Source organism: Thunnus maccoyii, chromosome 19 (genome assembly GCF_910596095.1).
Source record: "Thunnus maccoyii chromosome 19, fThuMac1.1, whole genome shotgun sequence".
Taxonomy (NCBI): Eukaryota; Metazoa; Chordata; class Actinopteri; order Scombriformes; family Scombridae; genus Thunnus; species Thunnus maccoyii.
The window spans coordinates 11375050-11395121 of NC_056551.1; the positions used below are offsets into that span (position 1 = coordinate 11375050).

The 20072-nt window shown below is 38.1% G+C and overlaps 1 protein-coding gene across 2 annotated transcripts in view; it reads right to left on the bottom strand.

Annotated features, from left to right (window-relative positions):
- Window positions 1-19868, bottom strand: part of LOC121885485 (splicing factor SWAP) — a 64106-nt gene extending 44238 nt beyond the window's left edge. Inside the window, exons 1-8 of one of the 2 annotated variants that reach the window (XM_042394976.1) lie at window positions 19481-19566; window positions 18210-18281; window positions 17592-17755; window positions 15533-15664; window positions 12626-12702; window positions 9002-9227; window positions 8655-8755; window positions 5924-6074 (exon numbers count right to left, since the gene is read on the bottom strand). In XM_042394976.1, coding sequence (XP_042250910.1) covers window positions 5924-6074; window positions 8655-8755; window positions 9002-9227; window positions 12626-12702; window positions 15533-15664; window positions 17592-17755; window positions 18210-18238 — 880 coding nt within the window. In that variant the 5' untranslated portion in view covers window positions 18239-18281; window positions 19481-19566. Of the gene's footprint in view, window positions 1-5923; window positions 6075-8654; window positions 8756-9001; window positions 9228-12625; window positions 12703-15532; window positions 15665-17591; window positions 17756-18209; window positions 18282-19480 lie in introns of both variants that reach the window. The other variant, XM_042394975.1, reaches the window with a different exon arrangement.
- Between the last annotated feature and the right edge of the window lie 204 nt (window positions 19869-20072).

Here is a 20072-nt window from a genome sequence, read left to right on the forward strand (position 1 = left end):
ATGGAAAACCAAAGCACAAGCTCTCCTTGTCCTCCTACAAACTTGACATGTGTTATAGTTGAGATAAAGACTTGAGATGATGTGTAGGCGGAGGGCCAAAAAGGAAATTCAGCTGGATGGTTGGCCAGACAGAGGATGGTCAGATAGATACAGTGCATGGTTGTTCATCCCACTGATATATTGAATTTTATGTTGAGGGTAGCTGTTTTTTTCTTGGAGTTTCTCTTATTGTTAGCTTTTCAAGATATTTTCAACTATCAGGGTCAGAAGGGGTGATTACATATACCAAACAAAAGAGGTAATCCAAGCCCCAAATTAACATAATAAGTGGCAAAAAAAACAAAAAAATGTTCAAAAGACATGAGAGGGCTTTATCGTAGGACCGAGCCAAGCATAGCTACATGCCCCCATTTTGAACAACAATGCATATCAACAGCATTAAGCAGCTAGTCATCCAAAACCAATTTTCTAACATCAACAGCCCTATTTCTAAAGCAAATATCAGGTCAAGGGAGGTTGTCCTACACATGTTTCAGGGATGAATAAATTGCAGTAATGGATAAGTTAACATTCATGGGTCAGAGGGGCCAATGGCCATAGGTTTATTTACAACAGGCAGGGTGTAGGGTATGCACATCCAAAAAACTTCTACAGGTGCTGGATCAAAAATCAAACTAAAGCTGGACCAATCAGAGCAGAGCTGGACAACACTGTCTAATATTCCCACATGGGGGATAGAGTATGCATCTATGAAAAGGGTAAAACAACTAGAAACATCAAGATCGATATTGCACAGGCATATATTCAATACAACACATCAGAAGTTGAGTCAAATATATATCATAAATCACATAAATAATGCAGAAAAAACAATTATCATAAACACAACTATATAGAAAAACACACAGCAAAATAGAAATATTGAAAAATAGTAGAATAGTAATATATTACTCTCTCCCCTCATTTTTTCTTTTTTTTAAGAATACAGGCAAGTTCAGCCTGGCAACTGGCCAGAATTTGTATTGATACCTACAACAGGAAAGACAACACAAACAAAAAAAGGACCAAATGAAAAGGGAGGTTATATCAACAGATATAAACTTTTGGGAGAGATAGCCATATTCATTAAGATGTCTGTAGAAGTAAAGTAGGGTCTGTCAATCATACTTAGAAAGCTTGTTCTGTTTTTTCAACTATAACTACTTACAAAAAAGGTATAGGGTCAAAATCTAAATTTAAGCCTTTAGGTAATAGAGTGTTAAGGGTAAAATATAGAATGCCTCTCTTTTCAAAAGGATGCTGTTGATGTCCCCTCCCCTTCTGGGGCTTTTCATGTGTCCAATCCCAGTGTATCTCAATGTAGATGAATGAAATGCACAGCCACAGGGTTCTTTTGATTGTTAGTTTGTATGCTACTTCTATGCTCTGAAATACGGGTCTTGAGACAGCATGTTGTTTTTCTAATGTAAGCCAAGCCACAGGGACATTTGATTCTGTAGATGACGTCTTTTGTGTTACAAGTAATGTTACCCTTGATGATGAATTTTTTACCGGAATGCAGATGAGTAAATAAGTGACATTTTAAAGTGAAATTACATTGTGCGCGCTGTGCACACTTGTAATTACCATCTGGAATGGCAGATAAGAGGGGAGTAGGTCATTCTGGTGGAAGGTTGGCTATGACTACGAGATCACGAATGTTTGAAGCACGTTTGTGAACAATGTGTGGGGAATATTTAAAGACTGATATAAGATTAGGATCAGATTTCAAAACATGCCCATGTTGCTGGACAATCTCTTGATTCCCCCCCCCCCCCCCCCCCCCCCCCCCCCCCCCCCCACCCACCCACCCACCCATCCAACAGAGAGTATTGGGTATGGGGGAGAGAGTATTGAGTATGGGGGAGAGGGAGCTTCCATTACCTGAATCAATACTTCTCTTCCTCTTTCACTTCCAAATGTCACTCACTCATCTGCATTCCGGTAAAAATTTCCACTCACTTCTTATCTGCCATTCCAGATGGTAATTACATAGGAAAAACAACACGCTGTCTCAAGACCCGTATTTCAGAGCATAGAAATAGCATACATACTAACGATCAAAAGAACCCTGTGGCTGTGCATTTCAGTTCATTCAAACACAATCCAATCACACTGAGATACACTGAGATTGAACACCTCAAAGCCCCTGAAGGGGGGTGGACATCAACCACATCCAGTGTTTTCCCTGCCTATTAAACTCAAAAGCCTTTGTTGAAAGTTTTGGCATGTGATGTTGACTGAATGAAAAAAGGCAGAACTGAACTGCGAGGGCAGCGAGACACTTGGACGGTCTATAACGCGCACACGCTAAAGTTATCTTGTAGTTCATCTTCAAAAAAAATGCAGCTGTTGCAAGCATTTTTGAATTAATGACTAAAGAATTACCTTTGCGAGACTAACATGAAGTATATTGTGAATTTCTACACCGCCACTCAGAGACTAACGTTAGCGGAGCGGAGCAGCGATCAGCATTAACAAACGAGACCAGCTGACCAACACACACTGCAGCATTAAACAAATTAAACCAACTCTGAGGAGAAGAAAATTACTCAGTGCTCTATCTGTTTCACCTCAAAAACCCTGCGCCTGCTCAGCGTTTTGTACAACGATGGCTTTCTTCAGAGCTAACGGTGCAGCAGAGAGGCTGCTCTCCGCTGCTAGAGACATGACATTAATAACAACACAGCGGAGCACTCCACCTCCCCCTTATTTTGTAATTCTCATACAGGTAAAATTAAAATTCATTCATTCATTCATTAATATTGTTAACTTTTTAAAATAAAAAGGCTGCGGACCGTTTTTCTTATCTGCCAGTTTTGTTTCATATTGTATTTTAGTGGAATAAGGACGCCATTGAATAGTTTGGCACACAGTATACTGGAGACTGAAAATAGTTTTCCCTTTTCTAGTCATTCAATTAATAAAGAATCGGTTTTGAATAGAGAATCGATTCTGAATCAAATCGGCACCCAGGTATCATGATAGTATCGAATCAGAAGATAAGCATATCATCCCAGACCTACAAAATAAACACTGTCATTTGTCAAAACCTCTATTTTTCATCTTTTTGTTCCATCTTGGTATAACACTTAAATCCCTATGGACAATTTTGTCTGTCAAATCATGATTTTTTTTTTCACATAAGCACACAACACTCTAAAGGTGCGCATAAAAACTGTGTATGCCTCACCATGCACCTTCTGCAACCTTTGCCACCTTTGTCTCAAAAAACTCCAGGGAAAACCCTGACATCCTTTTGAAAAGAGAGGCATTCCGTATTTTTACCTTTTATAATCTTTCCCCTAAGGGTTTAAATTTAGATTTTGATCTTAAACCTTTTTTGTAAGTGCTTACAGTTAAAAAAGACAAAACAAAACAGTATGATTGACAGACCCTACTTTACTTTCACAGACAACTTAATGAATATGACTTTCTCTTCCAAAAAACTTTATATCTGTTGATGCAACCTTGTAATTGCAAGGCTGAACTTGTCTGTATTCCTAAAAAAAATTGGAATGAGTAATGTATACTGTTTTCTATTTTTCTATATTTGTATTTTTCTACATAATAGTTTTTATAATTGTTTTTTTTTGAGGATGATTTATGTGATTTATGATATATATTTGACTCAACTTCTGATGTGTTGTATTGAATATATGCTTGTACAATATCGATCTTGATGTTTCTAATTTTTTTCTGCCCTTTTCATAAAGGCATACTCTGTCTCCCATGTGGAAATATCAGACAGTGTTGCCCGGCTCTGCTCTGATTGGTCCATTTTGAGAGTAGACTGACTCTCAATCATGCAGATCACAATCACCTGAGTGATGAATGTGCTTGTGTCTATATATTGCTTGTTCTGCTTTGTGATGGTGATTTGACAATGCCTGATGAAGATCTCTGTTAGATTGAAACGTTGCTCAGTTAAAATTGCTGGGTACATTAGTACAGTGTGCAGATCTTTTGTCTGATTCTTGCCGAGAGGTTCATTTATGCAACTGTTCTGGAGGAACATGAACACATATATGGGAAATGTACTGTAGCGGCAATGTGATAACCTGTTGTGGAGGTGGATGTGACTCATCATGAATGGGATAGGCATATGGCCTTGAATACAGTACATACACAAGCCAGGATTTTTTTTAAAATTTAATAGAAGTGCTATCGTTTTGTTTCATTCTTGAAAAAAATGTTATCTTCAATTAATTTATAAATGTCATCTTGGAGGCCATTTCATCAATATGTTATCATATACTGGCATGAGAATAGAGGCATAACAGTAGCCTCAATACTGTAAAACTGATTTTCTAAAGTAGCTCTTCATAATAGGGTTAATAATGGCAGAAAGTAGTTGTGGATCTAGTGGTTATTAGTAGGGGTGTAATGGATCTGAAATTGAAACTGAAACCACAACACAAACGTACACAGTCTCAAGACACAGTTCTGTCTTCCGTGTTGCGGTCCCCCCCCCCCGCACCGAATTGTGGTTCAGAAATCTGGGTCTGAACGGACCCGTGGATCAAGAGAATCGTTACACCTCTAGTTATTAGGGTACATTGTTAAATTCAGGTAAGTTTCAGCTGGTAAAAGTGAGTGCAATTTAATACAACAAGCATCCAAAAGAACTGATATGTAATTCTGAACAGATATTTAAACCCTCTCTGTGCTGGATTTGAAATTTCTGACTTTGGTGACTCCTGGTGCATTATACTTTAAAATCACTTTTTAAAGCAACTGACTTTTTTGTTCTAAGCATTTATTATTGTTTTGGGGCTGTGGATGAGTTTTGCTTTGCTTTTATATAGTGGTATATGTTTCTAATTTCCTGTCTATTTTCTTATGAGAGAGTGATTCTTTAATGGGACTACACTGGGTATTGGTGCAATTTGTTGAGCTTGTCATAAAGCCACCTTGTTTGGTCTTATGTCCATGAATTAACAAAATATGTAGATTAATTAAATAAATGTACGTCAAAATATATTTTTTTTAAATTTTGGTGTATGTTGTTACATTTGTTTGTACATTTGTTTTTCTTCTGTATACTTATCACAGTGGAGAAACATTTCACTGCCATTGTCTTACTTTATCTAAATAATCAATAGCGGTACGTACCTGATACCAATTTAGGTTTATAAAACCTAAAAGAAATCTGAACTATCCCTCTCGTATAACATGCACAATTTCTTACACAAAGCAACATTCAAGTCACTTATTAAAAAAACATAACTTATAAACTTGTTATGTTTTGGTCCCCTTACTAGAGTGTTGCTCATGTTATTAAACCCTCTCAAGTACTGTCAGGTCTAACAGATTTTTTTGGCACACACCAAGGATACAGCAATTCAAGAGTGACCTGACCTACAATCAGGTGGACTAGAAAGTGTGGACCTGCAAGCTGGGTCAGGTCAGGTCCTCTGGTATTAAAGAGGTCGGGTTTGCCAAACACATCTAAGCTCAATATGTTTGCTGAAAGGCATTGAAAATCCCTTCCCATCAATTTCAGACTATGGTCAGCATTAAGTAGTGAGGAGTTGTATTGACCAACCAGCAGTAGCAGAATACCATAAGTAGACAAATGGTCAGAATAGAGGAAATCAAAGGCTAGTTTCCTGTGGTCAACAGTACTCCCATAAAGCAGTTTTCACACCTGTACAGTAAGACATGGAAGCTTTATATATATGTTTTTAAATCAAACAATTTCTATGCTCAGCAACAGACCAACAATAGCTTCCCTGGCAGAGATAAAAACAGAAGGAAGTGAAAAAGACAGAAAAGAATAAATTAAACTAGACCTAACATGTGAACGCTATTAAAGTCTAAATACATTTCAGATGTGTTGTTTTTTTGCTGTAAAAAAGAAAGAAAAAATATATATACTGACGATCAGTAGTGTACTGCGCTGGTGTGCTGGATGCCGCTGGGTCTGCCACTTCCTCTGGTTTGGTGGCCATTGTTGTAGTGCCATTTCTTTCCTGTTTGGCTTTCCGTACGAGTGCTGCCAGTGGGTGGTCTGGGTCCATTACTTGTAGCGGCTATAAAAGAGCAAGGCCAGTTTGATTAATCTGTCACACAATCATATATTTTTTGTTTGAGTAAAGGAATGATTTAGCCATTTAGACATCCCTTATGAATAATGTAGAAGAAAGGACCGTTTTAAGTAATAATATAATACATATGCCAATTATTCAAGGCTCTCTGAAGTCAGAAACCATGAAATCAGCATTAGCAAGTATTTGAAGGCAGGGCAATATTTGAGCATTAATCTGCAAGTAATCTTATACAGTAATCTTCCTCAGTGCTATATAAGAGATCAACAGAATTCAAGTGTTAAGCCTATAAAACGGCTCCAAATATTCCTCAACTCAAGCTTTGTACTCCAGCCCAGGAAGAAAGCGACCATCATCCCAGTACCAAAAACATCTCGTGCCAAATCTCTTAATGACTTCAGACTCATCGCTCTCACACTTCTACTCAGCTAATGTATGGAGCATCTAATATGTAAAGAACTCTTATCTCAAACAGCTGAGTTTATGGAGCCCATGCAATTTGCCCACTGACCTAATCGAGATGTTGAAGATGCCACACTCTCTTTGAGTGTTGGCTTTGTCATCTAGACAAAGCCAACACTTATGTCTACATTCTTTTTATGGATTTCTCCTCTTCTTTTAATACAAACCTAGCCCCACCTTCTCTTAAAGTGACCTGAACGTCACCAGCAGTTTGGTTGTTTGGATCAGGGAATTCCTGAGAGAACCTCAGCATGTCTGCATCAACAACACCTTTTATGACTGCCTTGTCCTGAATACAGGTGTCCCTCAGGGATGTGTACTATTGCCCCTGTTGTTCTCAATATACACAAATGAAGTGTAGCGTAACAGCTGTGACCTCCCTTATTAAGTATGTGGATGACATGGCCCTGGTCGCCTACCAGCCGATTATGAACAGCGCCTGCTACTGCCAGTGCATTAACAGCCTCGCTTCCTGGTTTGACAACAGCTTTTTAGACCTTAATGTCACCAAGACCAAGGAGCTGTGTCTAGGAGGCAATAGGAGAGCAGGCAGCACAGGTCCTGCAAGCCAATCAGTACGAAGGGCCAAGAAGTGGAGCAGGTCACCCACTTCAAATAGCTAGGAATAGTAATAGAAAATAAACTCACCTTTCAGGACAATGTCAACTGTATCTACAAGAAAGCAAGACAGTGCTTCGCTCTTCTCAGGAAACTGAGGAGCTTTAGCACCAGCAAGCTCACCCTGTCCATGGTTTACAAATCACTAACTGAGAGTTTCTCACATGGTATGGAAATCTCTCAATAAAACAAAAGAACAAACTGACACAGGTCATCAATGAGGTCTTCAGTCAGGCCTGCAAGATCACTGGAGTCAAATATGTCCAACTCCAGTATTTATTTTCATGATCCAATAACCAAAAAGGCAATGACCCCACCCATCCTCTCCACTAAGTATTTCATTTGCTGCCATCAATGAAAGTGGCCAGGAAGAACAATTACAGGAAATCCTTCATTCCATCAGCTGTGACCATCCTCAATAAGGGCGTGTTTAAATAGGCCTTGCCTGCCCCCCGCCTTCCACCCACACACTCCCTTATTTTATTATAATTATCATCCACAAACTCCCTTATTTTATTATGATTATTATTATTATTGTTATAAGGTTGCTCTTTAAGACATTCTGCAACAAACACCATCACTTCTTTTAATGTACATTTATCTATTTATTGTTAAGTGCTGCTGTGTCATATGCATTGCTGTGATGGTTATCACAGACTACATATAGAACTATCCACTCATTACTTTTTTTACTGCCACTTGCCACTTAGTCACTTTAAGATTTTATCCTACCTTTAATGTATAATTATTGTGTATTGTTATGTATGATGTGTGTTGTCTTATATTGCAGTGCCAAAGACAAATTTCCACTTTATGTAAATTTAATGGACAATAAAGTAGCCTGAGTCTAAAATATGAAATATGAGTCCTTAGAAGAGAATTTGTGTGACTGATTTGAAAAGGAAATCCCTCTTGATGGGAGGCAAGTGTTACATAGCTTGCTACTAAAAGGGGCTCATTATGTTCAAAAAAAAAAAAAAATTCCCTTCCATTCTTCCATTCTTGCTGCTCTGTCAAAGTCTAATGGCTGTCCTGACAAGGCACATGAAAGCATTAACAAAAAGCTGTAATAGCATGAAGACAGGCAAACAGGATATAGTTATTACAGAATGCAGTAACAGGATCAAGACACTGAGCAGAGTGTAACAGAAATGCACAGCACTAATAGGATGTAAATATAATTCAGATGGCACAGTGGCAGCCTACCAGTTAGAATTGTAGCGTTGTGACGAGAAGTTCACCGGTTTGAACCCCTGACCAGATTTTATAAATGAGGATGGAGGAATGAATAAGTCTTACTTCTCTGAGAAACTTTCATGGCGCTCTTGGAGAAGGCACTTATCTAGGATGCACTGAATACCAACTAAGGGATGCTATAAAGCCTTTTTCAGTTTGACTGCTTTAGATAAACTGCCTATGTAACGTAGCAACTGTATCAAACAGATAAAGCTCCATGCTGGGTGGCCTACATTCTATTTGCATTACCTTCATCAGCTCCTCCAGGCGAGAGCTCCTTTTAGGGGCAAACAGACTGGGATGGAGGTAACTGCCATCCCCATCCTCATCTGAATCATCAGAATGGGATTCTACAGCAAGATAGCAACAAAAAAGAGAAAGCATTGAATATATGTATGAGCAAATGCTTAACATTATAAATAATGCAAAATGTCTCCTATTGTATTCTTCTGTTCGATTTCTATTGTATTACAGATCTGATATGCATGCATTAATTACAGGTAATGACACTTCTAAGTTCAGTGAATGATATGTCAGTGTGAGCACATAATGACAACACAATCTATAGATTCAAGGAGTTGCTTTCTATTACTCACCCTGCGACTGCTCTTGCTTGCTGGCAGAGACAAGGTTGTATCGACCTTCCTTCATGGCCCGCAGGATGTGTTTGTAATAAGGGTTCAGGTAATGGTCAAAACGAAGAAAGTCAAACTGGGAGTTGCCGGCCTGCTTTGCTTTCAGCACTATTTCAAACTGAGCCCCCTGCTGACATACAAAGTTGGCTGTCCTCTCAATGATGTTATGGGTCTTGATGGTTGCCGGCTACAAAGGAGTCCAAAAAAGAACACACGTTTAAACTTAAAAGATATAATTCACTACAAACTGATTCCATGACTACAAAGCTTAAAGATAAAGATAACCAGTATCTGTTTGTTGTGGCTGACACAGATACGAAAACCAATATTATTCTTGCAAAAGCAAAAATGTGAGAACTAAATAAAGTTTATATTTTCAGATTGAAGTTTACTTTTCTAATAAAACACCAATGTTTGGAACCTTCACCATCCCTAGAATGAGGAAAAAATGAATTAATTGGTATACTTGTTTGTAATAACCTTAGGTAATTACTTTAATATGTAAACTTATTGATGCCAGACCTTATCTCCTTATTAGTGAGCATATACATAAAGGCTACAAAAACCATTAGTATCACTTTACATACTGTTGGACTGATTAATGGCTACCTAAAGCTTTTAGACTCCACTGTTTACAAAGTGTGCAGGTCTTTTACGATAAAATGGCAAACAGCCTTGTGGCATCATGCAGCCTCCCTCTGCTGCTGACGTGAAAGAGAGACTCACTGCTGGTAGGAGCTGGTTGGCTTCAGTCTACAAGAATTCAACTCATTTTAAGATTTGTGCCTACTTTTTCTCCACTGTTTTATATATATTTAGCTTTTTAGTTTGTTCACAAGAATTCACTATTGGCATAGCAAGCTCTGTATGGGTGTGTTAAATAAACCAGTTGTGGATGAATACTAATAATCAGGTATAGTGATAAAGGACGTTGCCTTTCTCCAAGTTTATGCTCTGCTCGTTCAACTTTTTGATAAATTGCTTGTAGTGTCTCCTTAACTGGTGGATTTTGTTGCACTTATGGATAATGAGCATTGCTGTCATCAACTCAAGTAAAACATAATGAAGTCCGCTCTGAGTTTACACTTCTGTTTGCTGTGTGTGGGGAGCTCAGCTCCCACAAACTTATGAGTTTGCCCTCAAGCAAAAAAAAGGCAATGACACAGACAGATGATCTGGCCTTGAAAAAATCCCATTGAATCAAGTTTCGAGTGGTGCAGCCATGTCTCCACATAATCGGATGTAAATATCAGCTGAAATTCCGTTATAGGACAAATAACAATAATCTAACTTTCTTATTTATCGATATACTATTATATACTGTATGTACCGATATACTGTACATCCCAATTTTTAATTTGCAGAGCAGGTTTATATTTCTTATAGAAACACTCTTGAAACTCAGGCCAAAACAGTGAAAAATAAACACCAGTGCCTTAGATAAGAGTGAGTGACCCTGACTGCTGTATGTAACATCAAGATTCAATGTGCAGTTTTTGAATAACTTCTTCATGTCAAGGACACAAGCCATTTTGTCTCCAAAGCACTTTCATGGCAAGCACTCATGTTCATTGTGATGACATTAATTCCGAAAACACACATGGGGTGGAAATTAGTGGAACAAGAAATGGTCCATTATTCATTCATTATTGTTACCCTTGTGTGCTTTCAATGATTAATCATTGTCATTACCAAGAGAGTACAGAGAAGTGCAGCAATCTGCAATTGAACACACATATATCTCATTGAGATGAAAGTCATAATAAATACTAACTTTCAAGACACTGGCCAAAAAGATGCCATTGTCCAGCACTAACAGACCATTATTGCGTTCTAAGCTGCCAAGGACTTCCTGACATACAAGGACCCTTCACACTCTGATTTAAGAACTTAGCCATTAGGGAAAAAGGGGATGTGTAATACTTATTTTATGTTTAAGTGACATACACCAGTAAAACATCCTCCCCCATACATACAACTCAAAGATTCAAAGCAATAAGTAAGTAACGTGCAACAGTCATGAAGCATGCCAGCACACAAAAAGTAAAATGTAAAGTTATCTCATGTAAGCACAGACAAGAAGAGTCATCTTGTCAGCTAAGGTGCATGCCATCTAATTGTGACAAACTGGGTCGAAGTCTGATCTGGGACCTCTGTTGCACATCAGACACCTGTTTAAACATATAGTATTACATGCCATGACCACTGTCAGCTATCTAGTAAAGACAAATTCCTTTAGAATACAAAATATTATTGAAAATATTTAAATATATTGAAAAAATATTCGTTTAATACAAACAATATCCAAAATAAACTGTTTCTGTCTTGTAAAGTGCATTAAAATTATAAATGTTTGTATTCTGGTAACTTAGCAGTCCCAGTTAGATTCTGGCCAAGAACCTTTGATGTAAGTCATCCCCCTACTCTCTCCTCACACTGCCTGACTATAACTATTGAATAAAAAGAAAAAACGCCATGAGAATAGTCTAACACAATAATCATGATGAACACACTGCACTGAAATTTATTCAAAGACAAGACCATTTCTCTAAAATCCAGGGAGTGGGGACTAATATTATATGCATATACTGCAGCTATGTTTTCCTCTATATGTATACACAGGGGTGTTTTGGCTGCTTTATACCCAGCATGGTATATACTAAATATTCACAATGTCCTGGCAACATTAAAGCTTGTCTTTCTACTCATGCATAAGAACGTAGCAGCTGGTCCTTGAGGGTTCTGGTTGTGGACTGGCCAGGTCCTGAGGGATGATTATCTGACACAACATCATCGGATAGAACAAAGCAACGGCAATGCATTTTAAATTTTTCAGCCTATTACCACCCTGTTGTCATCATTGGATGTCATGTGAATGTGGAGCATTACCTTTATGTATTGATTTACAATTTCAAATACAACACATGCAGTATGTGCCGTTATGAAGCAGAGGTGGATTAACATCATAAAAATTAACAAGCTTACACGAAATGCACATTATGAAAAAACGTTTTACCTTAAGGGTAAAAGAGGTGTTATTTAACTTAGCAAATCCTCGAATGGCTATTGATTACGCCGTCATCTACAGGCTAAATTAATCACAAGATGAGATGTGTCAGGATCTGGGTGGCTTACCGCCTTTGCTAATCAATTTCCTGAGACAAAGCATCCATCTACAGTTTCAGTTGTTTCTAGAAAGGCTGAAACTGAAACTTTGTTTAAGCAAAAAATACAAACATTTCTCTTGTTCCTGCTTCTCAAATGCTAATATCTGATGTTTTTCTTAGTCTTCTTTGATAGTTAATTGAATATATTTGGAGTTTAGGCTGTTGGTCAGATAAAACAAGCAATATGAAGACGTAACTTTGGGTTCTGGGAAACTATGATGGGCATTTTTCATAATTTTCTGACATTTTATAGACTATTACATAACATCTGAACAAATAAAGTGTCACAAAGGTGGTATTTATTAAATACTCTTTGTATTGGTTTACATGCATGTCTATGTGTTGTTTACATTATACTGTATATATAAGGAAAATGGTGTATCAACAGCACTAAGTCGATGGGATAATTAATACTCACCAGTTCCACGTCAGGGGGGATAGCCAGCCCTGGGGGAGCAACAAAGGGCTCCTCGCTCTCCTCAGGCTCTGCCTCTTCTATGCATGTCAAGAGATTTTTTGGACAAAAATAATTAGATTAACTCTTGTTGGTAATTTGTAACAAAAAACTAAATATGCTCTGCTGGATATATACCCAGTTGAGCAATAAAATTAATTTAGAGTTCCTAAAATGTTTTGAACCACAAGCCCTCCACCATTATACCCACTACACAAATATATCAGCTGGAAACTATCGAGAAACATTTTCTTTTAACATAGGGAGTTTGAACAGCTATAAAAAGGAACAAATCCTTTAATTTAGACACAACATCAATGGAAAAAAATATCCAGCCCTTTCACCATTTTCAGTGATTTCACTTGGCCCCTTCCTGTATCCCATAGGTACAGTTTTGAAATCAGCTATCAGCAGGCCCTCAAAGTCACACAATGCCCATCTGTTCACTCATGTGTCAAGTCTCAAATTCCAATTAAATGATGATATAATGGCTTTCCAAACAGTGCCCTGCTTTTGGAAGCATGTCTAAGACATGCTCTTAATTGTCATTTCAGTTATTAAAATAGGATTATTAGCATGGCTGACTATTTGGTGCTAATGCTGCTAATTCTTAATTGGCTTACTATGTAAACCTCAATGGTTATTCCACATTACAACTAACCCATCAAAATGGAGGTATTTTCCAGCCTTTTAAAGGCAAACCTCAAAGCATGATCACGTGATTTTTCCTCTATTCAAAGCAGAATAGCCAGAATAGCGTTACCCCAGTAGTGCCATATGAGAAAAAAGAAGGTAGCCTGCTTACACAGCTGAATAAGACAGTCAAAAGCCTCAAATAGGTAGAAATATGTGGAATTCAAATATTTCAGTGAAGGGCCAATAGATACAGTGGACGCTGTGTTTGAGCCAGGATTGTCTGGGAACGGGTCAAATTGTATCAGTAGTACTTTTCAAGCAGGTCACTGCTCCATCTAAGGTGGAAAATAAACAATGATGTGAAAACTGTACATCCAGTGACTGCTACGCAATCATATTAAAATGACACGAATTGATATAAGCCATATCAGTTTAGAAATATAACTTCTATTTGTGTTCCATTGCTCTAAACAAAATTATAAAACCATATGGATCAAAGTGATTTGCTTCACCAGGGTTTCATTGTGCCACTGGTAAATATTTTCATCTGTATTTTGCTTGAAGCTAACGACAAAAAACTCATCTGTATCTGGAAAACCAGACCAATTTACTGTGGCTGACATTTAGTAATAATCGCTACATTACGGTGATACTTCAAATTACTGTATTTCTTCATTATTCTTATCAATACACTCAAAAGTGCAATTTTATGTAACGGTGAATGCTATATAGTTGTCCACATATGGCAATGATGGCAAACTACTTGCAGGTCATATCTGACAAATAAAAATGAAGATATCAGATATCATATCAACTGATCATCCTATTTTGTAGCTGAATGAAATAAGTGTTGGAAGAGCTGGTAAAATCTAAAAATGAGAAGCCTGCAGACAGCTTTGATCCTCCCCCTTTGATGTTATGGAGGATAGCCGGGCACAGGCAGATTGTAGTGACAGGACATTTATGTTCAAAGGAGGACATTGTCATACTAGCAATCTCTGGCATAAACCCTGCGCACATTTAAATCAAGTCCCTTATTCTGACAGGAAATTAAATTAATGGGTGTATTGTGGAATGACTGCGTAACAATTAGTGTGGGGTTTTTCAGGAAGGTTAACAATAAGACCTAGATTTGACATGCTTTAACAGAGAAAAGATAATAAATCATGCTGGAATCAACCTTCTGGCTTATTTGGCTTTCACTCATGAGCAAATAATAGTGATAATGAACTGATTTATATTGTGATTATGTATGTCTATATCTGTCAGTCCAAAACACCATCTTTGAGGCTATTAATTTTCATTGTGGTAGAGGAGGTTCTTGACTTTTCCATGAATTTGTATTTTTGATAATGTCAAAGACTTCAAGGAAGGGAAGGGGGGAAAAAAATTGACAACAAACAAGAACCGAACCGAAATCTGCTCAATATGGTGATAGCCAGTGTGACATTTAGCCCTTATTGACTTATTCCCCAAAGACAAATTCTAATGGCATCTGGAATGTTGGCAGATAATAATACCCTGGACTCAGCTCTACAATCTCCCCAGAGAAAGGCATCTAGTCTGCACACTTGTTAAGCCACTGGCCGGGACAAAGTGCTTCCAGCAATCTCCACATCAAATATTTAAACCTGTGTTGTGTGTGTGTGTGTGTGTGTGTGTGTGTGTGTAGTTGGATATGAATGGATGACAACTAAAATTGACGCTTGTGTTCACAGGTCTAAATGATCTAAATGTCAAACCTCTTTCCACTCATGGCTAAATTTTTTGAAATCTTTAAGCTGCAACTGTGGGAGGCTGTTACAAATACTGTTATGCTAAACCTTGACGGTGCTATGATATTGTTGTATAATACTAAATGTAATTTAAAATCTCAAATATCTTTGACTAGCTCATTGTGTGCTCTGCAGGCAGAAATTCGACTTTCACAACCCCCTGGAAACTGTGTATTTACGGATGGTTGCATGAATTAGAACTGTTTAAAAAAAAAAAGAAGAAGAAGAAATGGATTACACATAGCTGCTTGTTTCTTCACAGCAGACCGCAGCAATGAAACATTCAAGAATCGTAAAATAGTTGAAAAACAAGACGTTAAAAAGTCCCTTTCTGCAAATTTCGCATTATTTGCTGTGTTTTTTTTGTACTATTACAAACGTGTGAGACACCCATAATTCCATATGTACAGTATGAGTGCGACTGCTTCGGTAAGTCCGTGAGTGTAGTGTGGGTTCTCACCAGTTTCCCTGTTAGCGTCCTCCTCCTCTGTGGGTTGGGAAGGGTCATAGTAGTCAGCGCTGTATTTGAAGGCCACTGCATTGTAGGTGCCTTCATCCGCCAGAGCTTCACTCAGACGTTTGTACTCCTCCTCTGTAGCAGACAAGAAAACACAAAACAGAGAATGATTTACTTCTACATCGATGATCATTTTAATCACTGCACAAACTGCCCATGATTCTATATTTTGGCCTAACCCCAACCCTGGATAACTAACAACATCTAATTATGTACTGAAAAATTTAGAATAATACTGTCTAATAATAACTAATGATAGTTTTTTGTAATAATAATAATGTTATTGATGCCATACATTTTACAAAGTGCATGTGGGATTCTATTCTAAATCACACTGATCAATGAAGATAACTCTTGCTAGACAAATATGCATAGTTTAGTTTGCCTTAGACACTGACCCCTTTCTATTGAAATTCAAGGTGAATTACTGTATATATCTTTATTAAAGAAGCAAGGGCATAATTCACACTAAAACTATCAATATTCCTAATGCTTTCCTGCTGTCCCTTTAGTGGACAGATGGGTAATAGTCTGAGTGAATGGGGTCAGGCCTCCAAATTCAAGGGCAAACCAGCCTGGGGGATGAACCTTCTGCGTGAGTGTGTGAGTGTGTGTGACACAAATCATTAACTGACTCATTCTGTCTTGTCAGTTTGGGCATAAGACACCATATTTCACTTAAAACTGTGGCTTATTAATTCAATTACAGTCATTATGTCTGTCTTTCAGCAGGGTGCTTTGTCATCAAAACAGCCTGTTTCATTATAATGTAAAATGCCTGAGATTCAAGTATCCTAGATAAGTCGAAAGTGATTTCCATAGAAATAGCAGCTCTTTAGTGCAGAGTCAAAGCCAGTCCTTTTTAATAGATGGAAAGTTGAACATGCCTTGGAAGGAGATGTCCCTCTGCTGAACATTCTTCCAGGCAAAAAAAAAAGACTACACTATATAGCAATTGTAAGAGTTGTCACTATTCTGTAGAGACAGGGCTGTCATATCAGTGGAGAAGTGTTAAAAGAGGACACAGGCCTCAGATTAAATATAATCAAAAATGCATACTACTTTAAATAGTAACTGCCTGAGAAGGTCTGAAACAAAAGTAATTTGTGTATTGAAAATCCTTGTCTCAAAAGAAAAAAAATGGGAGGGGAGTTGCTATGCCATGTTAGCAGTGTATGTGTTTTGTCAGAGGAATACAAGTGTCAAACCATTTATAAGTGTCAGAGCAAGTATGAAAGCAGCTACAAATAGTAATGTTTAATGTCATATACCACAATAACAGACTTGAAGTCTTTTCTGTTATTTATTTGAATGGTAAATAAATAATATTCATAAACATTATTATAAAATTATATGTTTTGACCATAAATAGCAGCAAATGCTCATTTAAAAAAAAACATGTAGTACTTAAATTCTCTCATATCTACTCATTTATGTAGCCTGACTAATACTGTATTTGTGAGGCTGACACAGATATCAGTATTTGGCAGTTTAAAAACTAACCCTAACCATTTTTTACATAAACACACGACATGACTAAAAAATGAATCTTGATACAGATCCCTCAGCATGGCTGATTTATCATTCTAGCTCTGCACTTTTTTCATTTCTAATTCTAGCAGTGGAAGTTACATAGCCATAGCGTGTATGTGGATAATATAGTTATCTCACATCTTGTTTAAAATACATCCATAGTGTTTATGGTTCATCATGAGTTTGCCGTTTGTCATTTCACCGTCACGTCATACGATCATAGGGTGAAAGATGGTAATAACGGATGATTGATGGGCCCACAAAAATTCTGATAAGATCACTTCATCTTCTGCTATCTTGCTGTTTGCCTTCACTACGTGTGGAGGACCATGCCTCATTCAAGAAATGAAAGCAGATATTTACACATACCATTCAATTCAATATCACCCTGCGTGACCCACTACGAGCACAGTCACATTAAGGTGCACCATATGCGTGTTACAATTTTATGCTGAGTGCCTCCGCCCACCTTGTCTCGCCTCTTCTTCCAGCAGGTCAGTGTGCAGGGCCAGGTATCTCTCCTCATCACACAGTGCCTCAATTCTGGCCTCTTCTTCCGACAGCTGGTAGGACGTGTTCCATGACCCGCTGTCATACTCTGAGAGGTCATGTAAGTGACCACGCCCATCGTATCTGTTGGACGATGAAAAGGATTAGAGAGAAGGAAGTCGACAGAGACTTTTATACACAACATGGACCTACTTACCAGGGGAGGGTGACATAAAAACCCAAAATTTACAACATCCAAAAAATGCTCTAACCTCTGTCACAAGGTCTGTCAAAAGGGAGTGTACTTGTAAAATACTAAGTTGCGAAATGTTCTCAAACTACTGACAGAACAATATAGTCCTAATTAAGTCCTGGGGCTTAATCGTCCATAATGCTCATCATATACCTAGCAAGCTTTCTGCTGCTATTTCCTTCCTAGACAAGTCTTAAAAACCAACAACCCTACATCAAAAGAAAAAAAACAATTAAAGCAACTCGCCTCTTACCTTACAGGGTTCAATTCCCCCCTGTAACACTCATCATTACGTCTACATCTGCAAAGAAAGTTACATTCACACAAACCCGAGCACATAAATACCTATCCGTAAGAACCCAAATGGACGACATTTCCCTGGGTTCGTCCCTCTACGCCACCTCTCAGTTGCAGTTTCTTCATGAAGACAAAGAAATGGGGTGCTGCGGTTGGCATTCGGGGTTTGGCAGGACCCCTTTGCCTACCTTGCTGGGGAAAGAACTGGGTTATGTGATAAAGACACACATACATAGGCTGTACAAATGAAACACAACTTGGGCCACTGCAGATCAAGGTGATTCAATAGAAGAAATCCATGTGGACTATTTTATGGTTAAATTTGTTTAGTATATGTTTGGTATGCAGGTGGCATGACAAAGCATGACCATACTGTCTGCAGCAGCATTTCGTAGAAAGGCTGAGATGACCATGGAAATAGCTTTTATTGATTAGGTGGTTTCACACTGACATTGTGAATCACCTTAGCGGCAGTAACTTAAGTGTTGGTTAGAATTTGCTCTGGCCTTGTGGATATCAGCAAATAATAAGAAAATACCAGGACATTTGTTTGGTGTAGACATAGGTATTTGATGGCAAAAACTCCATTTGAAAAGGACAAACGAATGAAACATTTTCTGTGTCATACTCCCATTTTTACTACCATATTATTCGACTACAAAGTATGTCTGGAGTAAAAAGTTCCCAGAGGAAATTCTTCCAACATGCCAAGATACAAAGCCAACCTCAAAGCTAATACATTTTAATCTGTTTGTTTGTCTCGAATCTACCCTCAGTTGCCAGTCTATGTGGCACATTTAGCTTAAGCTAATGCAGCCTGATACAACAGCAATAACTGTCACCTTTATGAAGGTCATAATGTTCAGTTTTTGTGTAAACTGTTTCGACTTTTTGATCATTTTGGAAGTTGTATGTGGAGCTGTTCTGCGTACTGTGTTGCATTTTAATAAAGTTTTATCCACACTGTTTATTTCAATGTCGCTGCCTTAGACTTTATTAGTCCTAGCAGGTGTACCTAATAAATTGGCAACTAAGAGTATATTGATAGTTGTGCATTATGGCTGATGTTACTGGCTGGGATATTTGCATCTTAGCATGTTACCCGAGAAACTTCAGATACCATTTTTTTAATTATTTTTTTTCAGTGCAGAATGTCCAAAAACAAGTTAGCAGACAAGAAACAAGACACTCGTCGCCAGTTGCTGGTAATTCCCAAGCTTCTGCAAGACAAACTCCAAAGTGGTCCCTTGAATTTGGACACAGGCTAACGGACAGGATAGATGGTTAGCATAAGGTTTCGGTCTGAGTGTTCAACCGACCTATCAATCATGATGTTCTTGTCCCCCATCCATGGGATAAGATGCTTTCCATGCTCGTGGTAAAGAGCCCTTTCGTCGTCTCGGAACAGTTTGCAGGCATAGCCGAATACCAAGAGGTCGGCGTATTTATCACTGTCACTCACGTCCTTCTTCACCGGTTTGTTGTTGTGGTCTTTCTTTGCCGCCCCGCGACGATACATCTCCCAGTTACTCGTTAAAAACAAATTAATCTGCGAGACAGAATAGTAATAACGGTACAGTGGTGGTTTTTTGTGAACCAAATAACTTGCATGTGGTCCAAATGTCACAATAATCCGCAATGTTAACCCCCAAAACAAAATTCTACGTTCTGTCGGTAGCCATGTTGGAAAGTAAGTACATGTAGTTGTGTGTTCAGACCGCACTTACGACATATTTGTGGAGACCTCAAAATTATTATTATGTGCAGTGTGTAAACGGACTCATGTTTGGCCACATCTCCAGCAGTAAGTATTTATTGTGAAATAGAATGAATTATATATGACACGTATTTTCACCATTAATGTCGGTTTCACATTTTGTCGAATGTGCTAGTGTTAAATCGACCTGAGTG